We start from the raw sequence: 26,285 nt of genomic DNA, 5'->3' as shown, positions 1-26,285 counted from the left end.
CAGTTAACCCGATTAATCTTGGCAGCCCTAGTTGCGATACATTTAGATGGGTGTTTGTGGATGGTTATGAATCTTAGCTTTGTGTTAAACATAAAATACTTTTTTATTACAGGTGTCTTCACTGCACCTGTTTCAGGTGTTTACTACTTTACTCTCTTCTATAACGCTGGAGGGGAACATGGAACTTTTCTAATACTGTACAAGAACAACCATGTGATCGTCACCACTGCAGGGCTCGAGACAAACAACGACCCCAATGATAACGGAGGAAACGCCGTGTTTCTGCAGCTACAGCTGGGAGACCAGGTGTTCGTGAAACTGCTACAAGATACCCACGTCTATGGAAATGATTACATCACCACTTTCAGTGGTTTTTTAGTCACTCAGATGTGATCGTCTCCCATACAGGGATGTTTCTTGGAGAATTTAAATTACCTGTCTTTATCCCTTATCTTGCATAAGAATAAATGTAGGATGCACAAAAGAATAAAATAATCTGCAATGAAAAGCTGTGGCTGCTGTTTTTGTGGAAAAATTAAGTCAAAATAGTTGAACTCCACTGAGTGACATCCATCGACAGGTAGGATGGGAATCATCGACAGGTCGCCATAACTTCTGTTAGTGAGGATGTGGATGGAAACGGCGTTATGGCATCAAAAAGAGGTTTTCCTAGTAGGGCAGAGAAACGTTACCAGAAGAAAGCAGAGGACTCTCAGGACACCAGATAAACTGATAAAATACAACAGTGCATCAACAGTGCCAGCTGAGTCTTACTACATTTTTTCTAAATGCTCTCAAAAATATAACATGTAGAAGTGTGGCATGCACATATCTGCCTTCAGTTACCTAATAAAAACCTAACGGGGGTCCGTTTCATGCCTGCAGTGTGAGAGCTTTTCCATGTCAGTCCGTACTATCACTGAAACAACCATGACACCAAAAGTGTGTCCCCACCATAAAGGCTCTCTGAGATGACGGCTCATGCAACATGTAGAACCAGAGGTCAGCGCTGATGGAGTTAACACTTCATCAGTGCTTCTGACACTAGTCCTTCCACACAATACTTCTGTAATCATGTTTTCAGACACAGTTTGATCTGCAGTGTTTACACCAGGGGTGTCAAACTCAATCACAGCAGGGGCCAGATTCTGGATTCAGGTCTCACCCGAGGGCCTGACAGGGTCACCTTTTTAACCAGAAACTGTCAACCTCATTTCACCAGTAATAAGATATAAAAAAATAAACTTAGCACTGATGATAAAGGATTTTGATATTTGAAAAGTTAAAAAGAGAAGTTTAAAGACTCACAATCTGAGAAAAGTCCATTTATTAGTTCATAAAGATCAAAACATGAAATTAAAAAATGTTTTAAAAGACAAATATATTAGAAAGAAGTCAAAATCATGGGTTTAAAAGGTCACAATATGAAATATAATGTGTAATTGTGAAAATTTTTAATAGTGAGTCTAAAAGGTCAAACTGTGTGATTATGAAGACAAAGTTTGGAGTTGAAAATATGAGATAAAACACAAAACAATTGGTTAAAAAAGTCAAAATCTGAAAAAAAAAATTAGACTTATGTATTTTAAAGCTCAAAATATTATATGAGAAGTCAAAATTATGAGTTGAAATGCTAAAAATATAAAATAAAAAGTCAAAATCCTAAGTTTGAGTCCTAACTGTGAGATGCAGAATTGAAAATATGAAATTTAAACAAATTAATTTCTATTCCCACATTCCTGACTTCTTATCTAAATATTTTTACTCCTTACTTTTCCAGATTTTGTGACTTAACAAGGAAATCTTAAATCATCAAGGATAAGTTCACATTCTTATACTTAAGGAAACCTGCAGACCTCAGACTGATGGACCAGTTAGATCAGAAATATGATCAAATCTTGCAGGCCGGATTTAATTGTTCCACGGTCCGCATTTTGCCCCCGGGCCATGAGTTTGACACCCCTGGTTTCCCCTGTTATCTCTCATCTATGCTGATCTTTTCTTCCTCTTTCAGTGTCTGGTGCAGGTTCATTACTAGGACTTTAAGCCATGAAGTCAGTTAACAACTGTATCACAGTATGAAACTTTGGTTTATATCTGTTTATTTTAAGGCAGATTTCCGCATGGATAAAGGAAAAGAAGAGTAACACCAGTTAGTAAAAGTTTCTTAACCCAGAGTCACGAACGTGCTGTGACTGAATACAGATAAAGATAAATGCATTATAACTAATTCTCAGAGTAAAATAAGTGATGAACATTTTTATTTGCATTTGGTCACAATATCCAAAGTAACCGTACTATTGCTGGTAAAAGGGGGTGATTTTGTTTTCTTATTGCATAATTAGGGGGAGGGGAGGTTAAAAATTAACAGATCACACACATAAAAAAGGTGAGGAGGGGAATCAAACAAGTCAGGGACTGAGAGATCCAGTTTAATCTGAACCAACTTGAACATGATGTGGTTGCTTTTGTTGTTCTGTGGCTTGACTTCAGCCCAGATTACGTCTTTAGATTTTGGTTCTGAAGCAGAGGTATGCTCTCCTAACATGTGTGCTTTCCTCAAAGAGTTTGGTGCCATGAAGGAAAAACTCACTGCTGTGGAAACCAAGCTACAGGAGAGTGAGAATCAGATTCGTGAACTGAAGAGCACAGGTAACGTTAGCTTTTATCTCTATAACAGGACTCTTTAATCCAACTTAGAAATACTGTACAGATGAATATGGTGATAAGATTCTGTCTCAAACAGCACAAAACAAGGTGATCTTTAGTGCAGCCATGGGGGGAGACATCCAAACCTATCTGACCTCATGTGAAAAAGTAATTGCCCCCCCCCCCCCGTTAAACCACAAGTTTACTGTGATTAACCACAGTTTTTGGAAAGCGGAGTTCAATTTCACTGGCCACCAGTGGCGGCTCGTCAATAGGGGGGTCCCCCCCATGACTCTCCACAAAGAGAGTTCAGTTCATTGAATATTTTTTTTAAACATTTACTTTCAATATCAACAAATTTATAGGAATATAGATAAACTCTATCATGCACTGCATAAAGATGATCTATTAAGAGATTTAAATGTGTAATGTGCAGTAAATCAGTAGATTATGAACATTCTAAGCGTTTGCCTTTACTTCCTGTTCACTTATTTCCTCCCTGAGGCACTAGCCTCCGGCGCCTGGAGCCTTCCATTCACTGCCGTTTTAAGGCTGTGCGTGCGCATTCGCTCCTCTTCAGTACAACAGATAGGAGCCCTCTGGGCGCAACATGACAGCGCCCTGAAGGGATTATTACTAACCACTCGCCAGACGCCAACAGGTGGCAGCAGAGAGATACGCTTCGTAATTTGAGACACACAGAAGAAGTCATACACCGTTGGGGTAAATACAGCCTTTCTGCCGGGTAGTGCATCTGCGTTCATTGTTTAGCTCATCAAGAGATGCTAGGAAGACAGGTGGCAAAATGCAATAAGAAAACTCAGTGGAGTGTTTAAGAATGAGGCGTTTTGAGAGGAGGACAAAGAAGAGCTTGGACCTGACTGGCCAGATGTCAGGAAGCAACAAAGCTGTGACTAATATTAAGAAGTAAGTAAATCAATCAGTAAATAATAGTTTTGTGGGTTTAAGCGTTTTTGCTGCATTCAGGTCTGATATATTTTTTACTTATTCAGTCACTATTAAAGCAGTGACTACTTGCACCTTTTGCCGTCTGTAAATTTTTCTATTTAAAATAAACATTCAATCAGCTCTTTAAAGAGGGGTTATTATGCCTTTTTTCAAGGCTTTACACCATCTCTCTGATAACCATGTAGTAGCTTTACATGGTTTACAGCTCAAAACACTCCTCATGTTTCTCACACTGGCATCCTGAAAAACCCTTATTATGACTTCCGTCTGAAACGCTTCGTTTTCGCTGCTGTCTCTTTAACACCCCCCGCTCCATGGACCTACTTTCCTCTGATTGGCTGGTTTTCTGGAGGCTGGCCGGCGGCAGGACTCAATGTTTTGTGCCCACCCCCTCCAATGTGGCTGTGTTGCTATGCTAGTACTTGTAAACTTTGAATGAACTGGTCCAACTGAGTAAAATATGGCGAATTTTGATAAACGTCCGTACGTGTTAGACCCGGAGTCTGACCCTGATAGTTTGGAGAGGGGGGGAAGAAAACCAGCAGCAGCGAAGGATAGAGCAGGACGTATCTGTTTGGTAAGTGTTTAATTACTGTGTTACCAAATGGCTAAAAGGCCTTGTGGGGGCGGTTTGTTCCGCTTTGCCGGCAGCACGGACGAACCAGTCAGGAGAGTCTTTTGCGATGACCTCATCAGTTCACTCCATTAAAATCTCGTCTTGAGAAGATCTCAGAGAGATTCCCAACAAACCGTTTTCCTCAGTTTACACTCCCGGTTTGAAGTGAAGTATGGACACCCAACATTGTGACTTTATATTTATGTTTTAAAAATCGTAAAAGTATAATACCCCCTCTTTAACATAATTTTGTCATGTATTGAGTTGATAATGTGTGTTAGGTTAAAAATTCAAGTTGACTGTGATAAGAGTTACTTGTGGCTGCTGATGACTCTTATTATAGCCATCTTATTTTAATATTTGTTCACCAACCAAACAAATGCAGATGTATAAAAGTCATATTAATATAACTGAACTCTCGGTGTAGTAACATCTTTGGATTTACCTTACATACATAACATATCAAATTGGGATTTTGTTGTATCCCCCCCTGAAAAAAAAATGCAACAGCCGCCACTGCTGGCCACACCCAAGCCTGATTACCGCCAGATTTGTTGAATCTGGCGGTAATCAGATTCAACAAACCAGAAGCTGTCAGACAAAGTGAAGTAGGCTTCAAGATCTCACAAAGAAACACATCACACCACCATCCAAATAAATTCAAGAACAAATGAGAAACAAAGTGATTGAAATCTATCAGTCTGGAAAAGTTTACAAAGCCATTTCCAAGGCTTTGGGACTCCAGCAAACCACAGTCAGAGACTAGACTTAGACCTAGACCTAAATCTGATTGAGGTGCTGTGGCATGTCCTTAAATAGGCCTTTCATTGGCACGCATGTGGCTCAGTGGTCTAAGGAGCAACCCATGTATGCAGGCGTCCCACAGCGACACAGGTTTGAATCCAGCCTGTGGTCCTTTGCCGCATGTCTCCCCGCTCGCTCTTCCCCGTTTCTAACTCTACCCACTGTCCTCCTCTAGCTAATAAAGCAGTGGTGCTCAACTGGTGGGTCGCGGAGCTGGCGTCAATTAGTGCCTTGGGGGGAAAAAAAAAAAAGGAAAAGAAAATACAATGTATGGCAGCTCTTCATGGACAAACATCCATACATTTCAGTTTACCGTTTTCTTGTGAATAAGTGAGTGAATAATTGCATAATTAGGGGAGGGGAGGTTAAAAATGGATTATCAAATTAATTATTAATTATCTAAATCAACTTGAACATGATGTGGTTGCTTTTGTTGTTCTGTGGCTTGACTTCAGCCCAGGTTACGTCTTCAGATTTTGGTTCTGAAGCAGAGGTATGCTCTCCTAACATGTGTGCTTTCCTCAAAGAGATTGGTGCCATGAAGGAAAAACTCACTGCTGTGGAAACCAAGCAACAGGAGAGTGAGAATCAGATTCATGAAATGAAGAGTAAAGGTAACGTTAGCTTTTATCTCTATAACAGGACTCTTTAATCCAACTTAGAAATAGTGTACAGATAAATATGGTGATAATATTTTGTCTCAAACAGAACAAACCAAGGTGATCTTCAGTGCAGCCATAGGAGGAGACAGCCAATACACCGGACCTTTTGATAATGACACAATTTTAATCTTCAAAACGGCCATAACAAACATCGGAAACGCCTACAACACCGCCACAGGTGAGGCTCAGACATATAAGAGTTTTGCTATTACTCTGTGTTATTACTATTAAAAAGTTGGTGCAGTTTCATCATTAGGCCACGACCAAATTCCCCAAACTTGGAACATTGCTTAAAATGTGAATAAAAAACAGCACAGAGTGATAAACAAAATGGCTACTTTTTTCAGATTTTTTTTTTATTATTATTTTTAAGAACACTGACCAAGAGAATTTGTTTAGCAGAATTTATGAGAATTTTCCTGAAATATTTTGTTTAGGGCCAAGGTTGTTAAAGTTAACTAAAACTAACTAAATAACTACAACCGAAATTCAAAAATCATTTTAGTTTAACTAAAACTAAATCAAAACTAAGCTTCAATGAAAAAAATAAAACTAACTGAAAGTGTAAAGTGCACTTACAAAACTAACTAAAATAAAATAAAAATGGAGACTAAACATCCTTAGTTTTAGTCTTTGACACAACCAGACTGACTGGCACCAGAGTCTGGGGGGTGTAAAACTGCCTGGTCTAGAGCGTAGATGGTGAAGTGGTTTAAGGTGCTACCCGTGTATGCGGGCGGTTCAAATCCGGCCTGTGCCCCATGTCTCTCCCCACTCTCTTCCCTGTTTCCAAGTCTATCCACTGTCCTTCCTCTATCAAATAAAGGCATGAAAAGGCCCAAAAAGAAATCTTAAAAAAAAAAAAAAAAAAAAAACTGCCTGGTCTGATTGGTTAAGACTTCACATAATGGAGTTAATATTTATTTTAACTTAAAGGTACAATGTGTAGAATTTGGCTGCATTTCGCCGAACGGAAACGGTGTACATGGGATACAATGTTTATATATCTATGTGAAGTATGTTAAAATAAGTGCACAACCATCCCCTTTAAACTTTCGTTTTCTTTTTACAAAATTAGAAAAAAGCTTTATAGATTTACATTACCGCGGGTCGCCCCCACAGAGGCTGCCATATTGAACCGCCATGTTGTCTACGGCAACATTTTGGGGACAGAAAGAGCGAAACGCGATTTTTAAATACGAACCTGCCCGCCGGTCCTGAAAGCTACCTGGAAGGCAGGTGGAGAAGAAGACTGACTTATAATCTATAAAAATTATGGTTACAAAAAGGAATGAATAAACCCTCACCTCGTCACTGCTGTAATTGATGTCCGGCTCACGATCCTTTTTGGTCTTCACAGGCTCTCGTCGCCTAGTGATGTGACGTTTTGGTAACAGATCGGCTCATTCTAAAATCTGAACGCTAGATGTCGCTAAAATGCCAAATTCTACACATTGTCACTTTAAGTTCGGGAGCAAGGCCACACCAAAACCACACCCTCAATCACCTGACAAGCCTACTTAAACGTAGCCAACCCACATCACGCCTGTCTGTCTGAGAGTCTACAACCCACCCTCCCGCACTTCTCTTACTCATTAATCTCCTCCTTCATCCATTTACTTCACCCAAGACTCATCTAATTCTAGTCACAGTCTGGGTTGAGATCAGCTCGGGCAGAATGATGCCTGAGACGGAACCAGGGCTGGACTGGGAAAAAATTTGGCCCTGGCATTTTTACCTAGGACCGGTCCTTCATAGTCAAAATAAAACATGATGTTACACACGTTACATCGTTTCCCTTATTACATAGGCTACTAAAAAAATTGTCCCACTATGATATAGTTTAGAAGTTGCCATCATATTCATCTAATGGTGTGTTTGCGCTCTGTTTTGACTGACTAACTAATGGTCCGGGGTGAGTATACACCAAATCAATGTGGTGAGTAAAGGCCATATAAAGTGCAGCAAATATATATACACTTATTTTGGTACTATCTCTGCCAGAATTCATTATATTTTTAAATCAAAGGCCTTAATTTAACACAAATTCTTACAGAAATGAAATTTCCTATTAAATAAATTTACTGTAATAATGCTGATATAAATAAATTTCATTTTATTTACTTCAGGAAAAGCTACTCTGCTTTAATGGACATTTGATCGTTCTGTATATTTCTACTCCAAAACATCTAATTAGTCAGTGCTGTATTGTTCAACAGCTCTATCAGCTTTTTTTCTAAACCCATGAAAACATAGAAAATATGAGAAATCAGAAATGAAAATACGGTAAATAGGCTAACGTATTAATGTACAGTCATGGACGAAAATTTTGACACCCCCGGAGTTTTTCCAGAAAATACATCATTTCTCCCAGAAATTGTTGCAATCAACAAATGTTTTTGGTATAAATGTGATTATTGTCTTTATGTGCATTGGAACAACACAAAAAATCAGAAGAAAAAAGACAAAATTGACACAATTTTACACAAAACTCAAAAAATGGTCCAGACAAAATGATTGGCACCCTCAACTTAATATTTGGTTGCACACCCTTGGAAAAAAAATAACTGAAACCAGTCACTTCCTATAACCATCAACAAGCTTCTTACACCTCTCAGCTGGAAATCTGGACCACTCTTCTTTTGCAAACTGCTCCAGGTCTCTCAGATTTGAAGGGTGAAGGTGCTTCTTTCAACAGCAGTTTAGATTTTAGATCCGTACTCATTACTGGCCACTTCAGAACTCTCCACCTTTGTCTCCAACCATCTTTTGGTGCTTTTTAAGGTATGTTTGGGGGTCACTGTGCTGCTGGAACACAAATGACCTCTGAGGCAGACACAGCTTTCTGACACTAGGCCCTTCATTGCAGCCCAAAATTTTTTGATAGTCTCAGATTTCATGATTCCTTGCACACAGTCAAGGCACCCAGTGCCAGAGGCAGCAAAATAACCCCAAAACATCCTTGAACCTCCACCATGTTTGACTGTAGGTACTGTGTTCTTTTCTTTGTAGGCCTCATTCTGTTTTCTGTAAACAGTAGAATGACGTGCTTTTCCAAAAAGCTCTACCTTAGTCTCATCTGTTCACAAAATGTTCTCCCAGAAGGATTGAGGCTTACTCAGGTACAATTTTGCAAACTCCAGTCTGGCTTTTTTTTATGTCTCTTTGTCAGCAGTGGGGTTCTCCTCAGTCTCCTGCCATAGCACTTCATCTCATTCAGATGACCACGTATGGTCCGAGCTGACACTTTTGCACCCTGAGTCTGCAGGACAGCCTGAATTTGTGTAGAAGTTGACTGAGGATGTTTATCCACCATTCCAACTATCCTGTGTTGCATTCTTTTGTCAATTTTTCTCTTCCATCCACGTCCAAGGAGATTAGCCACAGTTCCATGGGTTATAAACTTCTTGATTATAACTGGCTTCAGGTGTGATTTCTAGATTGTCAGCACCTGTTACTGCCACAGGTGAGTTTAAATGAGCATCACATGCTTGAAATAAAATGATTTACCCACAGTTTTAAAAGGGTGCCAATCATTTTTTCCGGTCCAATTTTTGAGTTTCGTGTAAAATTATGTCAATTTTGTCTTTTTTCTCCAGATTTTTTGTGTTGTTCCAATGCACATGAAGGAAATAAACATGTGTATACCAAAACATTTGTAATTGCAACAATTTCTGGGAGAAATGGTGTATTTTCTGGAAAAATTCCAGGGGTGCCAATATTTTCATCCATGACTGTAACTGATATCACCATAATATTAAATCAATCACGTGCAATTTTTTATTCTACAATCAAAATTAAGAGTGCTCAACATTAATTAAAACACTGACACAGGTCCACTTGTATGTAACTGGGATTAAATCGGAATTCAGGACTTTGATTTATAGTGAAGTAATGTCATGGTATGGTGAGAAGATTTAACCATCTCTTCGATCTTCAGATCACAGAAGAGCTCAAGATTTAATCTCAAACTGTTTTAGTTTTTGTTATCAAGAGGACCCAGAGTCTAATTATATTTATAAGCCTTTATTATGATACTCTACAGAACTTACTCACCCGCTGCTTCGCTCCCCTCATACACATGATGTACCTGTCACACACCTGCTTCTCCTCTTGTGCCTCTTCCCCTTCTCCTCCTCATAGCTGCATGCAGAATCAGACTGTCTGTTGTACAGACTGCAGAGTCTTTACAACTTCTGGGCATCTTGACCGGCAGTTTTTGTTCTAATTTTACAATTGTTTTCATATCTAATTGATCATTTTGGCGCTTAGGTTTCATTTTGCCCGGACACTTTAGTTTCACTTTCTGAGCTGGAGCAGAGAGGGGAGGGGTGGGGTGTGAACGGTCCTTTCGGAGACGTGATTGGAGCAGTCAATTGTCATAAAGAAAACAGCCAATGGGCTGCCGCCCCTGCTCTATGGGCCAGTGTTCAACAAAAATCAATGAATGAATATATAAAAGATACCGGCCCCAATGCATGTCGGCCCACTGGGAAATGCCCGGTATGCCAGATGGCCAGTCCACCCCTGGACGGAACCCCCATCCTGAGTCTCCCTCTGTTGAGCCTTCATGCATATCCCAGACTAGAATAAAACTACTTACCCATATCTCTCATCTTCATCACAACAGACAACAGTCTCTCTGCACATTCTTATCAATCTCGATTCGCATTCTGTTGTGGTGTGGTCCTTGCTAGTGAAGTGGTAATTTTATGTCTGAAGTGGTATTCAAACGTCATCTTTAAACAAATAAAATGAAAAGTGAAGAGTAGCCTGTTTAAACATGCTTTTAAAAATGTATGAAAAAAAAAATAATTAAAAACTAAAACTAATAAAAATGAAACTGAATTGAAGCATTTTTGCAAAATAAAAACTAAACTAACAAACCAGCAGTCAAAACTAATAGGAACTAAACTTAAATTGTAAAAAGAAATTGAAATGAAAATAACTAATTGAAAAAACTATTGAAAAATCCAAAACTATTTTAACATTGTTTAGGGCAGTCAAAAGTTAAACATTTTTAATCCTGATTAATCTCAGAAATTTTCTAGTTAATCGCAATTGTTCAAACCCTTTTTATTGCATTGTAAAATTCTACTTTTTTATTCAAAACTGTTTTGGACTTCTCTACAGTCTTAAACTGAAGGAAATAGACTTTCTGTTTTGATATCAAACAGAAAGTCAATTTTAACATGAACATTACACAGAAAAAGTAGCTTGTTATGGATCTGAAAGGAAATACTTGAACAGTATAAAGCTAAAAATTTGTTAGCAGAAGGTTAAACCTTATATTGTGTTTGAGTCAAATTTGACCCGTTTTCAAGTTTAGGTATGCAAAAAGTACCATTTGCTTTCTTGTACTGGAACGAGGCTTCATCTAATTCTCAGACACAACTATTTTAAAACAACAAAAGAAATTTTCACCATTTAAGTGAATTCTAAAGGCCTCAAAAAAAAAACAAAAAAAAAAAAAAAAAACATTTGTGGTGTTACGGGTCAAATATGACCTGGCAGAGGATACTGGCTGTTGCATGCATCACTTAAAAGCTGTGGGTTGCTCTGTGGATCAAATATGGTTCAATTTGCCTCACCATCACTCACACACGCACACCCCCCTGACACACCTTCATATAGACACACACACCTTCATATAGATATGCACACCTTCAAACAGAAACACACACCTTCATACAGAAACACACACCTTCATATAGACACACACACCTTCATATAGACATGCACACCTTCATACAGACATGCACACCTTCATACAGACACACACACCTTCATACAGAAACACACACACCTTCATATAGACATGCACACCTTCATATAGACACACACACCTTCATACAGAAACACACACACCTTCATATAGACACACACACCTTCATATAGACACGCACACCTTCATATATACATGCACACCTTCATACAGACACACACACCTTCATACAGAAACACACACACCTTCATATAGACATGCACACCTTCATATAGACACACACACCTTCATACAGAAACACACACACCTTCATATAGACACACACACCTTCATATAGACACGCACACCTTCATATATACATGCACACATTCATACAGACACACACACCTTCATACAGAAACACACACACACCTTCATATAGACACACACACCTTCATATAGACACGCACACATTCATACAGACACACACACCTTCATACAGAAACACACACACCTTCATATAGACACACACACCTTCATATAGACACGCACACCTTCATACAGACACGCACACCTTCATACAGAAACACACACCTTCATACAGACACACACGCCCCATACAGACACACACACCTTCAATAGACACACACACCTTCATACAAACACAAACACCTTAACACAGACACACGCAACTTTATACAGACACACACCTTCATACAGACATGCACACTTTCATATAGACACACACACCTTCATACAGACACAAACACCTTCAAACAGACACACACCTTCATACAGACACACACACACCTTCACACAGACACACACACCTTCATACAGACACACACACACCTTCATACAGACACAAACACCTTCACACAGACACACACACCTTTATACAGACACACACACCTTCATATAGACATGCATACCTTCATACAGAAACACACACCTTCATACAGACACACACACACCTTCACACAGACACACACACCTTCATACAGACACACACACACCTTCACACAGACACACACAACTTCATACAGACACACACACCTTCATACAGACACACACACCTTCATGTAGACACACACCCCCATACAGACACACACACCTTTATACAGACACACGCAACTTTATACAGACACACACACATTCATATAGACACAACCCCATACAGACACACATCTTCATATAGACACACATACCTTCATACAGACACACACACCTTCACATAGACACAAACACTTTCATATAGACACACACACCTTTATATAGACACACACCTTCATATAGACACACACACCTTCATACAGACACACACCTTCATACAGACACACACACCTTCATGTAGGCACAAACATATCATATAGACACACACACCTTCATACAGACACACACACATTCATAAAGACACACACACACCCACCCAAACACAAACACCTTCACACAGACACACAGACCTTCATACAGACACACACACCTTTACACACCATTGCTCTGACACCATATTGTTGTCTTTTCAGTTTATGGTATAATTTTCAATTTGCAGTTTCTATTCTGAGTAAAATAAAATTGGTTTTATAAAAAGGAAGACTTTTAGCCTTTTTCTTAACCACAAATCTGTAGGGGTCAGTTTTGTCCTGCAACACCACAGATGTCACTATTGTTACAGTTTTTTTTTCAATTGCTTAAACACAATTTTGTAAACTAGGCTGGTTTTATCAAAATAATTTACACAATTCACAAAACCACACATCCAAACTGCAAAATAGCTCATATTGTATATCCTGAAAAATGCAAAATGAAGCACTGCAACCAAAACCACATATAGCATTATCAAAATCAAAATTTTGCACCAAATGGCATACACACTTCATTCATATCACCAGATTATTGTCTAACCAACTACACAATGTTGGGCATGATGAAAAGCACCCTCATCTTTAGTATGCTTTGCCATAATACTTGCATAATATATACAGATATATTATAATTATAATAATATTATTACTATAATATAGATATCTGCAAATTATATTTGCAGAATAACACACATGCTGTTGAAACATCTATTTTTCCATTTTTCACCAAACAAGTCCGTGCAACATATGCACAGCAGATATATTTACATTGGAGTGAACCAAAATATGCTCACAAAAAGCAGTAACTTGAAAGATAAATTGCAGTAAAAATGTGCAGAAAAAATATATAGAAAAAAAAAGAGGCAAGAAAAATTGCACCCACATCAATTTCATCACATGCCTCTTCCATAGCCTACACAAGCCAACTAAGGTTGCTCTGATTTCATTTAAAAGTTGCTGTCTTCTTTAGCCATGAACTCCTCTACCAGCTCTACCCCTACCTCTCACTCTCCCTCACCCTCTTTCTTCCTCTTTCTCTCTCTGCAACATCTTCCATTGTTGTAAAAAAAAAAAGAAAAAAAAAAAGGTGCTCACCTGTTGTCTTTTTGTAGTGCTTACTTCCTGATTGAAGTGCTAACAATTAACCATTGAGGTGTTCAGCCAGGTGACGCATATATTGGTTAATTAAGCTCATGTAGTGTCATTTTTGAATGGCAGTGTCTGAAAATGGCAAACATATGACTTTATGTCAGATTGTTGTGTTCAGTGCATTTAAAAAGTGCCATTTTGAATTGCAAAATGTGTGTAAAGTAGAAAATGTGTTTAGAGTTTTGGAGACTTGAGAAGAGGTTTTGCTATCTGTGTGTCATTTTAAATAATTGTGCTATGCATGTCATTTTAGTGTGTTAGCAATTGGAAAAAAACTGTAATAATGTTAAGTTAAAAAAAAAAACACACAAGCAATTTTTTTGGTAGATATGCTCTAATATTAGTCTATTAGACCTGGATAATACACTTACCCATTATCTTCACTGTAGGAAATAAAACAAGTGAATTTAAACAGTTTTTTAATTGAAAACGAGTGGTATATTGTAAGAAAAAAGGTCTCTTTAGCCAAAAAAAAAATAACATTCAAACTGTTTTTTCTTGGATATGAATAAATACTAAGTTAGTTATGAGGTGAAAAACAATATTGGATGAAATCACGATAAACGGTCAAATTTGATCCACTAACACTAAAGACTTGGGCAGCTTTCTAACGCAGTACAAGGGTTAAGATGACTTTTGACCTGTCCACTGAGCTGTCTGATAGTTTATTAAAGTGAAATTAAAAATGATAAAAGCAGTGGTGGAGCTATTTTACATCACTGTGGATGTAGAGAGATGCTGCTGTGGCTTAGCCAAAGCATCTTTTAAAGAGAACAATAAAGAATGAGATTAATCACAATTTTTAAAAATAGTGCTTTTATTATGTACCTTGATTAATCACAATTACCCCGATTAATCTTGGCAGCCCTAGTTGCGATACATTTGGATGGGATTGCACTAGTGTTTGGGGATGGGTATGAATATTTGCTTTGTTTTGAACATAAGAGACTGTTGTTTTTTATTACAGGTGTCTTCACTGCACCTGTTTCAGGTGCTTACTACTTTACTCTCTTCTATAACACTGGAGGGCAACATGGAACTTATCTAGACCTCTACAAGAACAGTCAGATGATCATCGTCGCTGCAGAGGATCACTCAGACAACGACCCCACTGATGTCGGAGGAAACGCTGTGTTTGTGCAGCTAAAGCCAGGAGACCAGGTCTACTTGAAACTGCGAGCAAATAAACATGTCTGGGGAAATAATTATATGACCACTTTCAGTGGTTTTTTAGTCACTCAGATGTGATCGTCTCCCATACAGGGATGTTTCTTGGAGAATTTAAATTACCTGTCTTTATCCCATATCTTGCATAAAAATAAATGTAGGATACACATAAGAATAAAATCATCTGCAATGAAAAGCTGTGGCTGCTGTTTTTGTGGCATAATTAAGTCAAAATCATTGAACTCCCATCTGTGATAAGTAAATTTATTCGTTCATAAAGGTCAAAACATGAAATTGAAATTGAAAAATAATGTTTTCTTAAAGCAAATATATTAGAAAGAAGTCAAAATCACGAGTTCAAAAGGTCATAATATGAAATATAATGTGTAATCGTGAAAATCGTCAAAATTTTTAATAGTGAGTCTAAAAGGTCAAACTGTGTGATTATGAAGACAAAGTTTGGAGTTGAAAATATGAGATAAAACACAAAACAATTGCTAAAAAGAAGTCAAAATCTGAATTGAAAAATTTGAGTTATGAATCTTAAAGCTCAAAATATTATATGAGAAGTCAAAATTATAGATAGATAGATAGATAGATAGATAGATAGATAGATAGATAGATAGATAGATAGATCCTGCATCTGAGTCCTAACTGTGAGATGCAAAATTGAAAATATGAAATTAAAGCACAAATTAATTTCTATTTCCACATTCCTGACTTCTTATCTAAATATTTTTTCCTTACTTTTTCAGATTTTGTGACTTAACAAGGAAATCTTAAATCATCAAGGATAAGTTCACATTTTTATACTTGAGGAAACCTGCAGGCCTCAGACTGATGGACCAGTTAGATCAGAAATATGATCAAATCTTGCAGGCCGGATTTAACTGTTCCACGGTCCGTATTTGGCCCCCGGGCCATGAGTTTGACACCCCTGGTTTCCCCTGTTATCTCTCATCTATGCTGATTTTTTCTTCCTCTTTCAGTGTCTGGTGCAGGTTCATTACGAGGACTTTAAGCCATGAAGCCAGTTAACAACTGTATCACAGTATGAAACTTTGGTTTATATCTGTTTATTTTAAGCCAGATTTCTGCATGGATAAAGGAGAAGAAGAGTAACACCTGTCGGTTAAACTTTCTTTACCCAGAGTGATGAACGTGCTGTGACTGAATACAGATAAAGATAAATTCATTATAACTACAGCTCTTTAGCTCTGAATTCTCAGAATAAGATAAGTGATGAACATTGAAACATTGTTGTTTACATTTGGTCATGATATCCAAAGTAACCGTACTATTGACGGTAAAAGGGGGTGATTTTGTTTTCTTATTGCATGATGAGGGGAGGGGAGGTTAAAAATTAACAGATTACAAACATAAAAAAGTGAGGAGGAGAATCAGACGAGTCAGGGACTGAGAGATCCAGTTTAATCTGAACCAACTTGAACATGATGTGGTTGCTTTTGTTGTTCTGTGGCTTGACTTCAGCCCAGATTACGTCTTTAGAGTTTGGTTCTGAAGCAGAGGTATGCTCTCCTAACATGTGTGCTTTCCTCAAAGAGTTTGGTGCCATGAAGGAAAAACTCACTGCTATGGAAACCAAGCTACAGGAGAGTGACAGCAGGCTGCAGGAGAGTGAGAGCAGGCTGCAGGAGAGTGAGAAATTGTGTCTTGAACTGAAGAGTAAAGGTAACGTTAGCTGTTATCTCTATGACAGGACTCTTTAATCCAACTTAGAAATGCTGTACAGATGAATATGGTGATAAGATTCTGTCTCAAACAGAACAAATCAAGGTGATCTTCAGTGCAGCCATAGGGGGAGACGGCCGACACATCGGACCTTTTGATACTGACACAGTTTTAATCTACAAAACGGCCATAACAAACATCGGAAACGCCTACAACACCGCCACAGGTGAGGCTCAGACATATAATAGCTTTGCTGTTACACTGTGTTATTACTGAGGTGGCTTTGAAAAATTTAAAAAGTAAAAAAATATTTTTAAGTACACTGACCATTAGCATTTGGTAGAATATGAGAATTAGCAGAATGTCTAAGAATTTTCCTGAAATATTTTGTTTAGGGCAGTCAAAAGTTTAAGATTTTTAATCCTGATTAATCTCAGAAATTCTGTAGTTAATCGCGATTAATCACACCCTTTTATTGCGTTCTAAAATTCTCCTTTTTAAATCAAAAGTGTTTTTTGTGTCGCTTTGGATTTCTCTACAGCCTTAAACTGAGGGAAATTGACTTCCTGTTTGAATATCAAACAGGAAGTCAATTTTAACATGAACCCTTCACAGAAAAAGGAGCTTGTTATGGATCTGAAAGGAAATACTTGAACAGTAAAAAGGTAAAAATTTGTTAGCACAAGGTTAAGATGACTTTTGACCTGTCCACTGAGCTGTCTGATAGTTTATTAAAGTGAAATTAAAAATGATAAAAGCAGTGGTGGAGCTACTTTACATCACTGTGGATGTAGAGAGATGCTGCTGTGGCTTAGCCAAAGCTTGTTTAAACAGAACAATAAAGAATGAGATTAATCACAATTTTTGAAAATAGTGCTTTTATTGTGTACCTTGATTAATCACAGTTAACCCGATTAATCTTGGCAGCCCTTGTTGCGATACATTTGGATGGGTGTTTGTGGATGGTTATGAATCTTTGCTTTGTGTTAAACATAAAATACTTTTTTATTACAGGTGTCTTCACTGCACCTGTTTCAGGTGTTTACTACTTTAATCTCTTCTATCACGCTGGAGGGGAACATGGAGTTTTTCTAATACTCTACAAGAACAGCCAGATGATTGTCAGCACTGCAGGGCTCAGGACAGACAACGACCCCTCTGATAATGGAGGAAACGCCGTGTTTCTGCAGCTACAGCCGGGAGACCAGGTGTTCGTGAAAATGCGAGCAAATAATTATGTCTGGGGAAATAATTATATGACCACTTTCAGTGGTTTTTTAGTCACTCAGATGTGATCGTCTCCCATACAGGGATGTTTCTTGGAGAATTTAAATTATCTGTCTTTATCCCTTATCTTGCATAAGAATAAATGTAGGATGCACAAAAGAATAAAATAATCTGCAATGAAAAGCTGTGGCTGCTGTTTTTGTGGAAAAATTAAGTCAAAATAGTTGAACTCCACTGAGTGACATCCATCGACAGGTAGGATGGGAATGATTGACAGGTCGCCATAACTTCCATTAGTGAGGATGTGGATGGAAACGGAGTTATGGCATCAAAAAGAGGTTTTCCTAGTAGGGCAGAGAAACGTTACCAGAAGAAAGCAGAGGACTCTCAGGACACCAGATAAACTGATAAAATACAACAGTGCATCAACAGTGCCAGCTGAGTCTTACTACATTTTTTCTAAATGCTCTCAAAAATATAACATGTAGAAGTGTGGCATGCACATATCTGCCTTCAGTTACCTAATAAAAACCTAACGGGGGTCCGTTTCATGCCTGCAGTGTGAGAGCTTCTCCATGTCAGTCCGTACTATCACTGAAACAACCATGACACCAAACGTGTGTCCCCACCATAAAGGCTGTCTGAGATCACGTCTCATGCAACATGTAGAACCAGAGGTCAGCGCTGATGGAGTTAACACTTCATCAGTGCTTCTGACACTAGTCCTTCCACACAATACTTCTGTAATCATGTTTTCAGACACAGTTTGATCTGCAGTGTTTACACCAGGGGTGTCAAACTCAATCACAGCAGGGGCCAGATTCTGGATTCAGGTCTCACCCGAGGGCCTGACAGGGTCACCTTTTTAACCAGAAACTGTCAACCTCATTTCACCAGTAATAAGATATGAAAAAATAAACTTAGCACTGATGATAAAGGATTTTGATATTTGAAAAGTTAAAAAGAGAAGTTTAAAGACTCACAATCTGAGTAAAGTCATATTAGTTCATAAAGGTCAAAACATGAAATTGAAATGGAAAAATGATGTTTTCTTCAGGCAAATATATTAGAAAGAAGTCAAAATCATGAGTTCAAAAGGTCACAATATGAAATATAAAGTGTTGAAGTGTTGAAGTGTGAAAATCGTCAAAATTTTAAATAGTGAGTCTAAAAGGTCAAACTGTGGGATTATGAAGACAAAGTTTGGAGTTGGAAATATGAGATAAAACACAAAACAATTGGTTATAGAAAAGCCGATCTGAATTAAATAATTAGAGTTATGAATGTTAAAGCTATGTCAAAATTATGAGTTGAAATGCTCAAAGTATAAAATAGAAAGTCAAAATCCTAAGTTTGAGTCCTAATTGTAAGATGCAAATTTGAAAATATGAAATTTAAAGACAAATTAATTTCTATTCCCACATTCCTGACTTCTTATCTAAATATTTTTACTTTTGTGACTTAACAAGGAAATCTTAAATCATCAAGGATAAGTTCACATTTTTATACTTGAGGAAACCTGCAGACCTCAGACTGATGGGACAGTTAGAACAGAAATATGATCAAATCTTGCGGGCCGGATTTAACTGTTCCACGGTCCGTATTTGGCCCCCGGGCCTTGAGTTTGACACCCCTGGTTTCCCCTGTTATCTCTCATCTGTGCTGATCTTTTCTTCCTCTTTCAGTGTCTGGTGCAGGTTCATTACTAGGACTTTAAGCCATGAAGTCAGCTAACAACTGTATCACAGTATGAAACTTTGGTTTATATCTGTTTATTTTAAGGCAGATTTCTGCATGGATAAAGGAGAAGAAGAGTAACACCTGTTACTAAGAGTTTTTTTACCCAGAGTGATGAACATGCTGTGACTGAATACAGATGAAGATAAATTCATTATAACTACAGCTCTTTAGCTCTGAATTCTCAGAATAAGATAAATGATGAACATTGAAACATTGTTGTTTACATTTGGTCATGATATCCAAAGTAACTGTACTATTGACGGTAAAAGGGGTAATATTGTTTTCTTATTGCATAATGAGGGGAGGGGAGGTTAAAATTTAACAGATTACAAACACAAAAAAGTGAGGAGGGGAATCAGACGAGTCAGGGACTGAGAGATCCAGTTTAATCTGAACCAACTTGAACATGATGTGGTTGCTTTTGTTGTTCTGTGGCTTGACTTCAGCCCAGATTACGTCTTTAGATTTTGGTTCTGAAGCAGAGGTATGCTCTCCTAACATGTGTGCTTTCCTCAAAGAGTTTGGTGCCATGAAGGAAAAACTCACTGCTGTGGAAACCAAGCAACAGGACAGCGAGAGCAGGCTGAGGGAGAGTGAGAATCAGATTCGTGAACTGAAGAGCACAGGTAACGTTAGCTTTTATCTCTATAACAGGACTCTTTAATCCAACTTAGAAATACTGTACGGATGAATATGGTGGTAAGATTCTGTCTCAAACAGAACAAACCAAGGTGATCTTCAGTGCAGCGATACGATGAGACATCCAAACCTATCTGACCTCATGTGAAAAAGTAATTGCCAACCTCGTTAAATCATGAGTTAACTGTGATTGACCACAGTTTTTGGAAAGCGGAGTTCAGTTTCACTGGTCACACCCAGGCCTGAATACCATCAGATTTATTGAATCAAGAAATCCCTTAAATAGAAGCTGTCAGACAAAGTGAAGAAGCTACAAGAGCTCAGAAAGAAACGCATCATGTCACCATCCAAAGAAAATCAACAACAAATGAGAAACAAAGTGATTGAAATCTATCAGTCTGGAAAAGGTTACAAAGATATTATCAAGGCTTTGGGACTCCAGCGAACCACAGTCAGAGACTAGACTTAGACCCAGACTTAAATCTGATTGAGGTGCTGTGGCATGTCCTTAAATAGGCCTTTCATGGGCACACAGGTGGCTCAGTGGTCTAAGGAGTGACCCATGTACGCAGGCATCCCGGGTTCGAATCCGGCCTGTGGTCCTTTGCTGCATGTCTCCCCCCTCTCTCTTCCCCGTTTCTAACTCTATCCACTGTCCTCCTCTAGCTAATAAAGCAGTGGTTCTCAACTGGTGGGTCGGGGTTCGAAAGTGGGTCGCGGAGCTGTCTCCGGTGGGACGTCAATGTGTGCCTTGGAAAAAAAAATGTGGCAAAAAAACTATAAAGTACGGCAGCCCTTCATGGACAAACATCCATACATTTCAGTTTACTCAGTTTTTTTGTGATAATGAGTAAATTTTGGTTCTTTTCTCAGGATTTCAACTTAATCCTCTCCTTTTCTTGCGTTAAAAAAATGGTTTTCCGAAGATAATGAGGTTATTTCTTTTGAAACTACCAAAACTTCCCTGCAATCTTGGGAAAATTAAAGAAACACATAAACATATGTCCTTCTGTAACAATGTGCATTTCAAACATTTTTATGTTTTGTCTCTTTGTTTTTTATCCACATTCAAATTGCAACATATTTCATTGAATAAATTAAAGGTTTTAGGCACAAGGAGGTGCTGGTGGGTCCTGATGCCCAACCAGTTGAGAACCACTGTAATAAAGGCACAAAATGCCCAAAAATAAATCTTAAAAAAAAAAACAGGCCATTCATGCTCCAATGTTGAAATCCCTTCAAAGTTGCTGAATTACAACATTTCTGTAAAGAAGAGTGGGCCAAAATTCCTCCACAGAAACCATTTGAGAAAATAATCTAATTGCAGTTTTTTCATCCAATATTGTGATTCCAGTTAAACATGTGATTATTCTTCAGGTTCCTCATCTTATAAGCCATTCTATATTATAACACACAAATTAAAATTCCTTAAAATTTCAAAATACATTTCTCAAATTTCCGCAAAAATATCTACACATATTTTAGCTAATTTTTCTCCAAAATTCAAAATGATCTACCAAAAATGTCTTACTGCAAATATTTTGTCCTATATTGCAAATTTCATATGAGTTGTAATGAAGGGAGTGATGATTTTATGGATTTATTTTGAAGACAAAAATATACAAAAACAAGCAAAGTAGGAACTTTTTTCAATGATTCTAAAAAATATTGGCACTTGAATGTTTGCATGATGTTTAAAGCAAAACACCTCTGCCTCAAAAAATGTATAAATGCAACAAGTATCAACAAATCAGTGGCAAAGTAGTACGTGAGGGACGAAATTATGGAACAAATGGTGTCCTGTACTGACTCAAAACAGGACGCTGTATTTAACTGTCAAATACAGGACGATACTGTATTTTAAAGGACGGGTGGCAACCCTACTTGTTAATGACGTCACCGTATCTGCCTCAGTGTGAGTTAGCAGGCAAAAACACGTGTTTTTCCTCTCAAAGTTTGACGACTGTACCACAACAAAGTCAGTGTGCCGTCTCTGTCAGCCTGCCTGGGGCTTTAACACGAGCTAAGTGCTGCTTTGGCTGCTCTCAGAGCCCAGCACTGCAGCTCTTTCTCTTACAACGGCATAAACAACTGTTTAAAAGTCTATTTCAACTTACCACTTTCTTTTCTACGTCCACAGTGAGTCAAAGATCCAGGCTGCGATGTTAAATGAGGTCAGAAAAGCTGCTGTAAACTAGCCGTCTTCTTCGGTACAGCAGCTAAAGCTAAGCTAACTCAATGCTAAACACAATACTTCCGTCAAGCTCTTAAAATAAAAGTCAGCGGCTGTTATTTTTCTGAAATGCTTTATTGTGAACGCCTTCACTAGGAAACGTGTTCAAGTCATTTGCAGCTTCACGGAGTCTTATCATAAATTCACAAACTATCAATGGTAGAAGTTCATGTTTGACTAGAGAGGTTGCAGGATAACGGGGTGGCTTTACGGGACAGAAGTGACGAAAGTTTCTGTGCAGTTAGTATCAGGAGAGAAAGAGAGAGGGAGAGCGAGCGGACACTGCACGCAGTTCATTGATCACATATGGCACTGACCTGCAAAAATAGATATCTTTAGGGTTAATTTACTAATGTGATGGCCAGGTGAAGTTTATGTTTGGTCAACTTTGTATATACATTACCAGGATTATATTTAACATGCAAACACCGGACTGATGTGCAGAGAAAGAGGGCAATGGACAATATGCTGTGTTACATTCAGGTGTGACTCCACAAGGGAAAAAAATAAGCATCCGGCTTAAGGCTTCGCTGGATGCAGGACAAGGCATTTCTATTCCAGAATGTCCGGCCAAATATGACATATGGCCACCCTAGTGTAATTGATGGTAAAAGGGGTAATATTGTTTTCTTATTGCATAACTAGGGGGAGGGGAGTTTTAAAAATTACCAGATAACAAACAAAAAAAGGTGAGAAGGGGAATCAAAGAAGTCAGGGACTGAGAGATCCAGTTTAATCTGAACCTACTTGAACATGATGTGGTTGCTTTTGTTGTTCTGTGGCTTGACTTCAGCCCAGATTACGTCTTTAGATTTTGGTTCTGAAGCAGAGGTATGCTCTCCTAACATGTGTGCTTACCTCAAAGAGATTGGTGCCATGAAGGAAAAACTCACTGCTGTGGAAACCAAGCAACAGGAGAGTGAGAATCAGATTCTTGAACTGAAGAGCACAGGTAACGTTAGCTAGTATCTCTATAACAGGACTCTTTAATCCAACTTAGAAATACTGTACAGATGAATATGGTGATAAGATTCTGTCTCAAACAGCACAAACCAAGGTGATCTTCAGTGCAGCCATAGGGGGAAACGGCCAACACACTGGACCTTTTGATACTGACACAGTTTTAATCTACAAAACAGCCATAACAAACATCGGAAACGCCTACAACACCGCCACAGGTAAGGCTCAGAAATATAACAGCTTTGCTGTTACACTGTGTTATTACTGAGGTGGCGTTGAAAAGTTTTAAAGGTCAAAAATATTTTTAAGTACACTGACCATTAGCATTTGGTAGAATAGCAGAATTAGCAGAATTTCTTAAAATTTCCCTGAAATATTTTGTTTAGGGCAGTCAAAAGTTTTAAGATTTAAATTTTAGTTGAGTGGCTAAGGCGACGCTGGCAACCCGGGTTCGAATCCGCCCGTGGTACTATTTCCTTCATGTCTCTCCCGCTCTCTTCCCTGTTTCCAACTCTATCCACTGTCCTATCTAATAAAGGCAAAAAGGCCAAAAATAAATCCTTAAAAAAAAAAAAGAAGATTTTTAATCTTGATTACTCTCAGAAATTCTGTAGTTAATCGCGATTAATCACACCCTTTTTATTGCGTTCTAAAATTCTACTTTTTGATCAAAAGTGTTTTTTTGTGTCACTTTGGATTTCTCTACAGCCTTAATCTGAGGAAATTGACTTCCTGTTTGGATATCAAACAGGAAGTCAATTTAACATGAACTCTTCACAGAAAAAGGAACTTGTAATGGATCTGAAAAGAAATACTTGAACAGTAAAAAGGTAAAAATTTGTTAGCACAAGGTTTAGATGACTTTTGACCTGTCCACTGAGCTGTCTGATAGTTTATTAAAGTGAAATTAAAAATGATAAAAGCAGTGGTGGAGCTACTTTACATCACTGTGGATGTAGAGAGATGCTGCTGTGGCTTAGCCAAAGCATGTTTAAACAGAACAATAAATGAGATTAATCACAATTTTAAAAAATAGTGCTTTTATTATGTACCTTGATTAATCACAGTTAACACAATTAATCTTGGCAGCCCTAGTTGCGATACATTTGGATGGGTGTTTGTGCACTAGTGTTTGTGGATGGTTATGATTCTTTGCTTTGTTTTGAACATAAGAGACTGTTGTTTTTTATTACAGGTGTCTTCACTGCACCTGTTTCAGGTGTTTACTACTTTACTCTCTTCTATAATGCTGGAGGGCAACATGGAGTTTATCTACGGCTCTACAAGAACAGCCAGGTGATCGTCACCACTGGAGACTACCGCTCAGACAACGACCCTGATGATGACGGAGGAAACGCCGTGTTTGTGCAGCTACAGCCGGGAGACCAGGTGTTCGTGAAGATGGTAGCAAATAATCATGTCTGGGGAAATGATTACGTCACCACTTTCAGTGGTTTTTTAGTCACTCAGATGTGATCGTCTCCCATACAGGGATGTTTCTTGGAGAATTTAAATTACCTGTCTTTATCCCTTATCTTGCATAGAAATAAATGTAGGAGGATACACATAAGAATAAAATAATTTGCAATGAAAAGCTGTGGCTGGTGTTTTTGTGGAAAAATTAAGTCAAAATCATTAAACTCCACTGAGTGACATCCATTGACAGGTAGGATGGGAATGATCGACAGGTCGCCATAATTTCCGTTAGTGAGGATGTGGATGGAAACGGCTTTATGGCATCAAAAAGAGGTTTTCCTAGTAGGGCAGAGACACGTTACCAGAAGAAAGCAGAGGACTCTCAGGACACCAGATAAACTGATAAAATACAACAGTGCATCAACAGTGCCAGCTGAGTCTTACTACAATTTTTCTAAATGCTCTCAAAAATATAACATGTAGAAGTATGGCATGCACATATCTGCCTTCAGTTACCTAATAAAAACCTAACGGGGGTCCGTTTCGTGCCTGCAGTGTGAGAGCTTTTCTATGTCAGTCCGTACTATCACTGAAACAACCATGACACTAAACGTGTGTCCCCACCATAAAGGCTGTCTGAGATCACGGCTCATGCAACATGGTCAAAACATGAAATTGAAATGGAAAAATGATGTTTTCTTCAGGCAAATATATTAGAAAGAAGTCAAAATCATGAGTTCAAAAGGTCACAATATGAAATATAAAGTGTTGAAGTGTTGAAGTGTGAAAATCGTCAAAATTTTAAATAGTGAGTCTAAAAGGTCAAACTGTGATTATGAAGACAAAGTTTGGAGTTGGAAATATGAGATGAAAACACAAAACAATTGGTTATAGAAAAGCCGATCTGAATTAAATAATTAGAGTTATGAATGTTAAAGCTATGTCAAAATTATGAGTTGAAATGCTCAAAGTATAAAATAGAAAGTCAAAATCCTAAGTTTGAGTCCTAATTGTTAGATGCAAATTTGAAAATATGACATTTAAACACATTAATTTCTATTCCCACATTCCTGACTTCTTATCTAAATATTTTTACTTTTGTGACTTAACAAGGAAATCTTAAATCATCAAGGATAAGTTCACATTTTTATACTTGAGGAAACCTGCAGACCTCAGACTGATGGGACAGTTAGAACAGAAATATGATCAAATCTTGCGGGCCGGATTTAACTGTTCCACGGTCCGTATTTGGCCCCCGGGCCTTGGGTTTGACACCCCTGGTTTCCCCTGTTAT

At 38.1% G+C, this 26,285-nt stretch overlaps 2 protein-coding genes across 7 annotated transcripts in view; both read left to right on the top strand.

Annotated features, from left to right (window-relative positions):
* Nucleotides 1-26,285, top strand: part of LOC121511770 (uncharacterized protein PF11_0207-like) — a 56,539-nt gene that overhangs the window by 14,456 nt on the left and 15,798 nt on the right. For 2 of the 6 annotated variants that reach the window (XM_041790553.1, XM_041790552.1), the window contains exons 4-5: nucleotides 20,262-20,369; nucleotides 23,481-23,567. In XM_041790553.1, the coding sequence (XP_041646487.1) occupies nucleotides 20,262-20,369; nucleotides 23,481-23,567 (195 nt within the window). Of the gene's footprint in view, nucleotides 1-112; nucleotides 509-2,416; nucleotides 2,653-5,565; nucleotides 5,653-5,746; nucleotides 5,879-14,884; nucleotides 15,433-20,261; nucleotides 20,370-23,480; nucleotides 23,568-26,285 lie in introns of those variants that run through there. The other 4 variants (XM_041790557.1, XM_041790555.1, XM_041790556.1 and 1 more) reach the window with 3 other exon arrangements.
* On the top strand, nucleotides 16,210-18,186 carry LOC121511771 (complement C1q-like protein 4). The gene is made up of 3 exons (XM_041790558.1): nucleotides 16,210-16,776; nucleotides 16,871-17,002; nucleotides 17,791-18,186. The coding sequence occupies exons 1-3, from the start codon at nucleotides 16,536-16,538 to the stop codon at nucleotides 18,069-18,071; spliced, it is 654 nt and encodes a 217-aa protein (XP_041646492.1). The 5' UTR covers nucleotides 16,210-16,535; the 3' UTR covers nucleotides 18,072-18,186.

Source organism: Cheilinus undulatus, linkage group 7 (genome assembly GCF_018320785.1).
Source record: "Cheilinus undulatus linkage group 7, ASM1832078v1, whole genome shotgun sequence".
Classification (NCBI taxonomy): Eukaryota; Metazoa; Chordata; class Actinopteri; order Labriformes; family Labridae; genus Cheilinus; species Cheilinus undulatus.
Note: the sequence above shows the minus strand (reverse complement) of the source record. Positions and strands in the feature narration are given on the sequence as shown.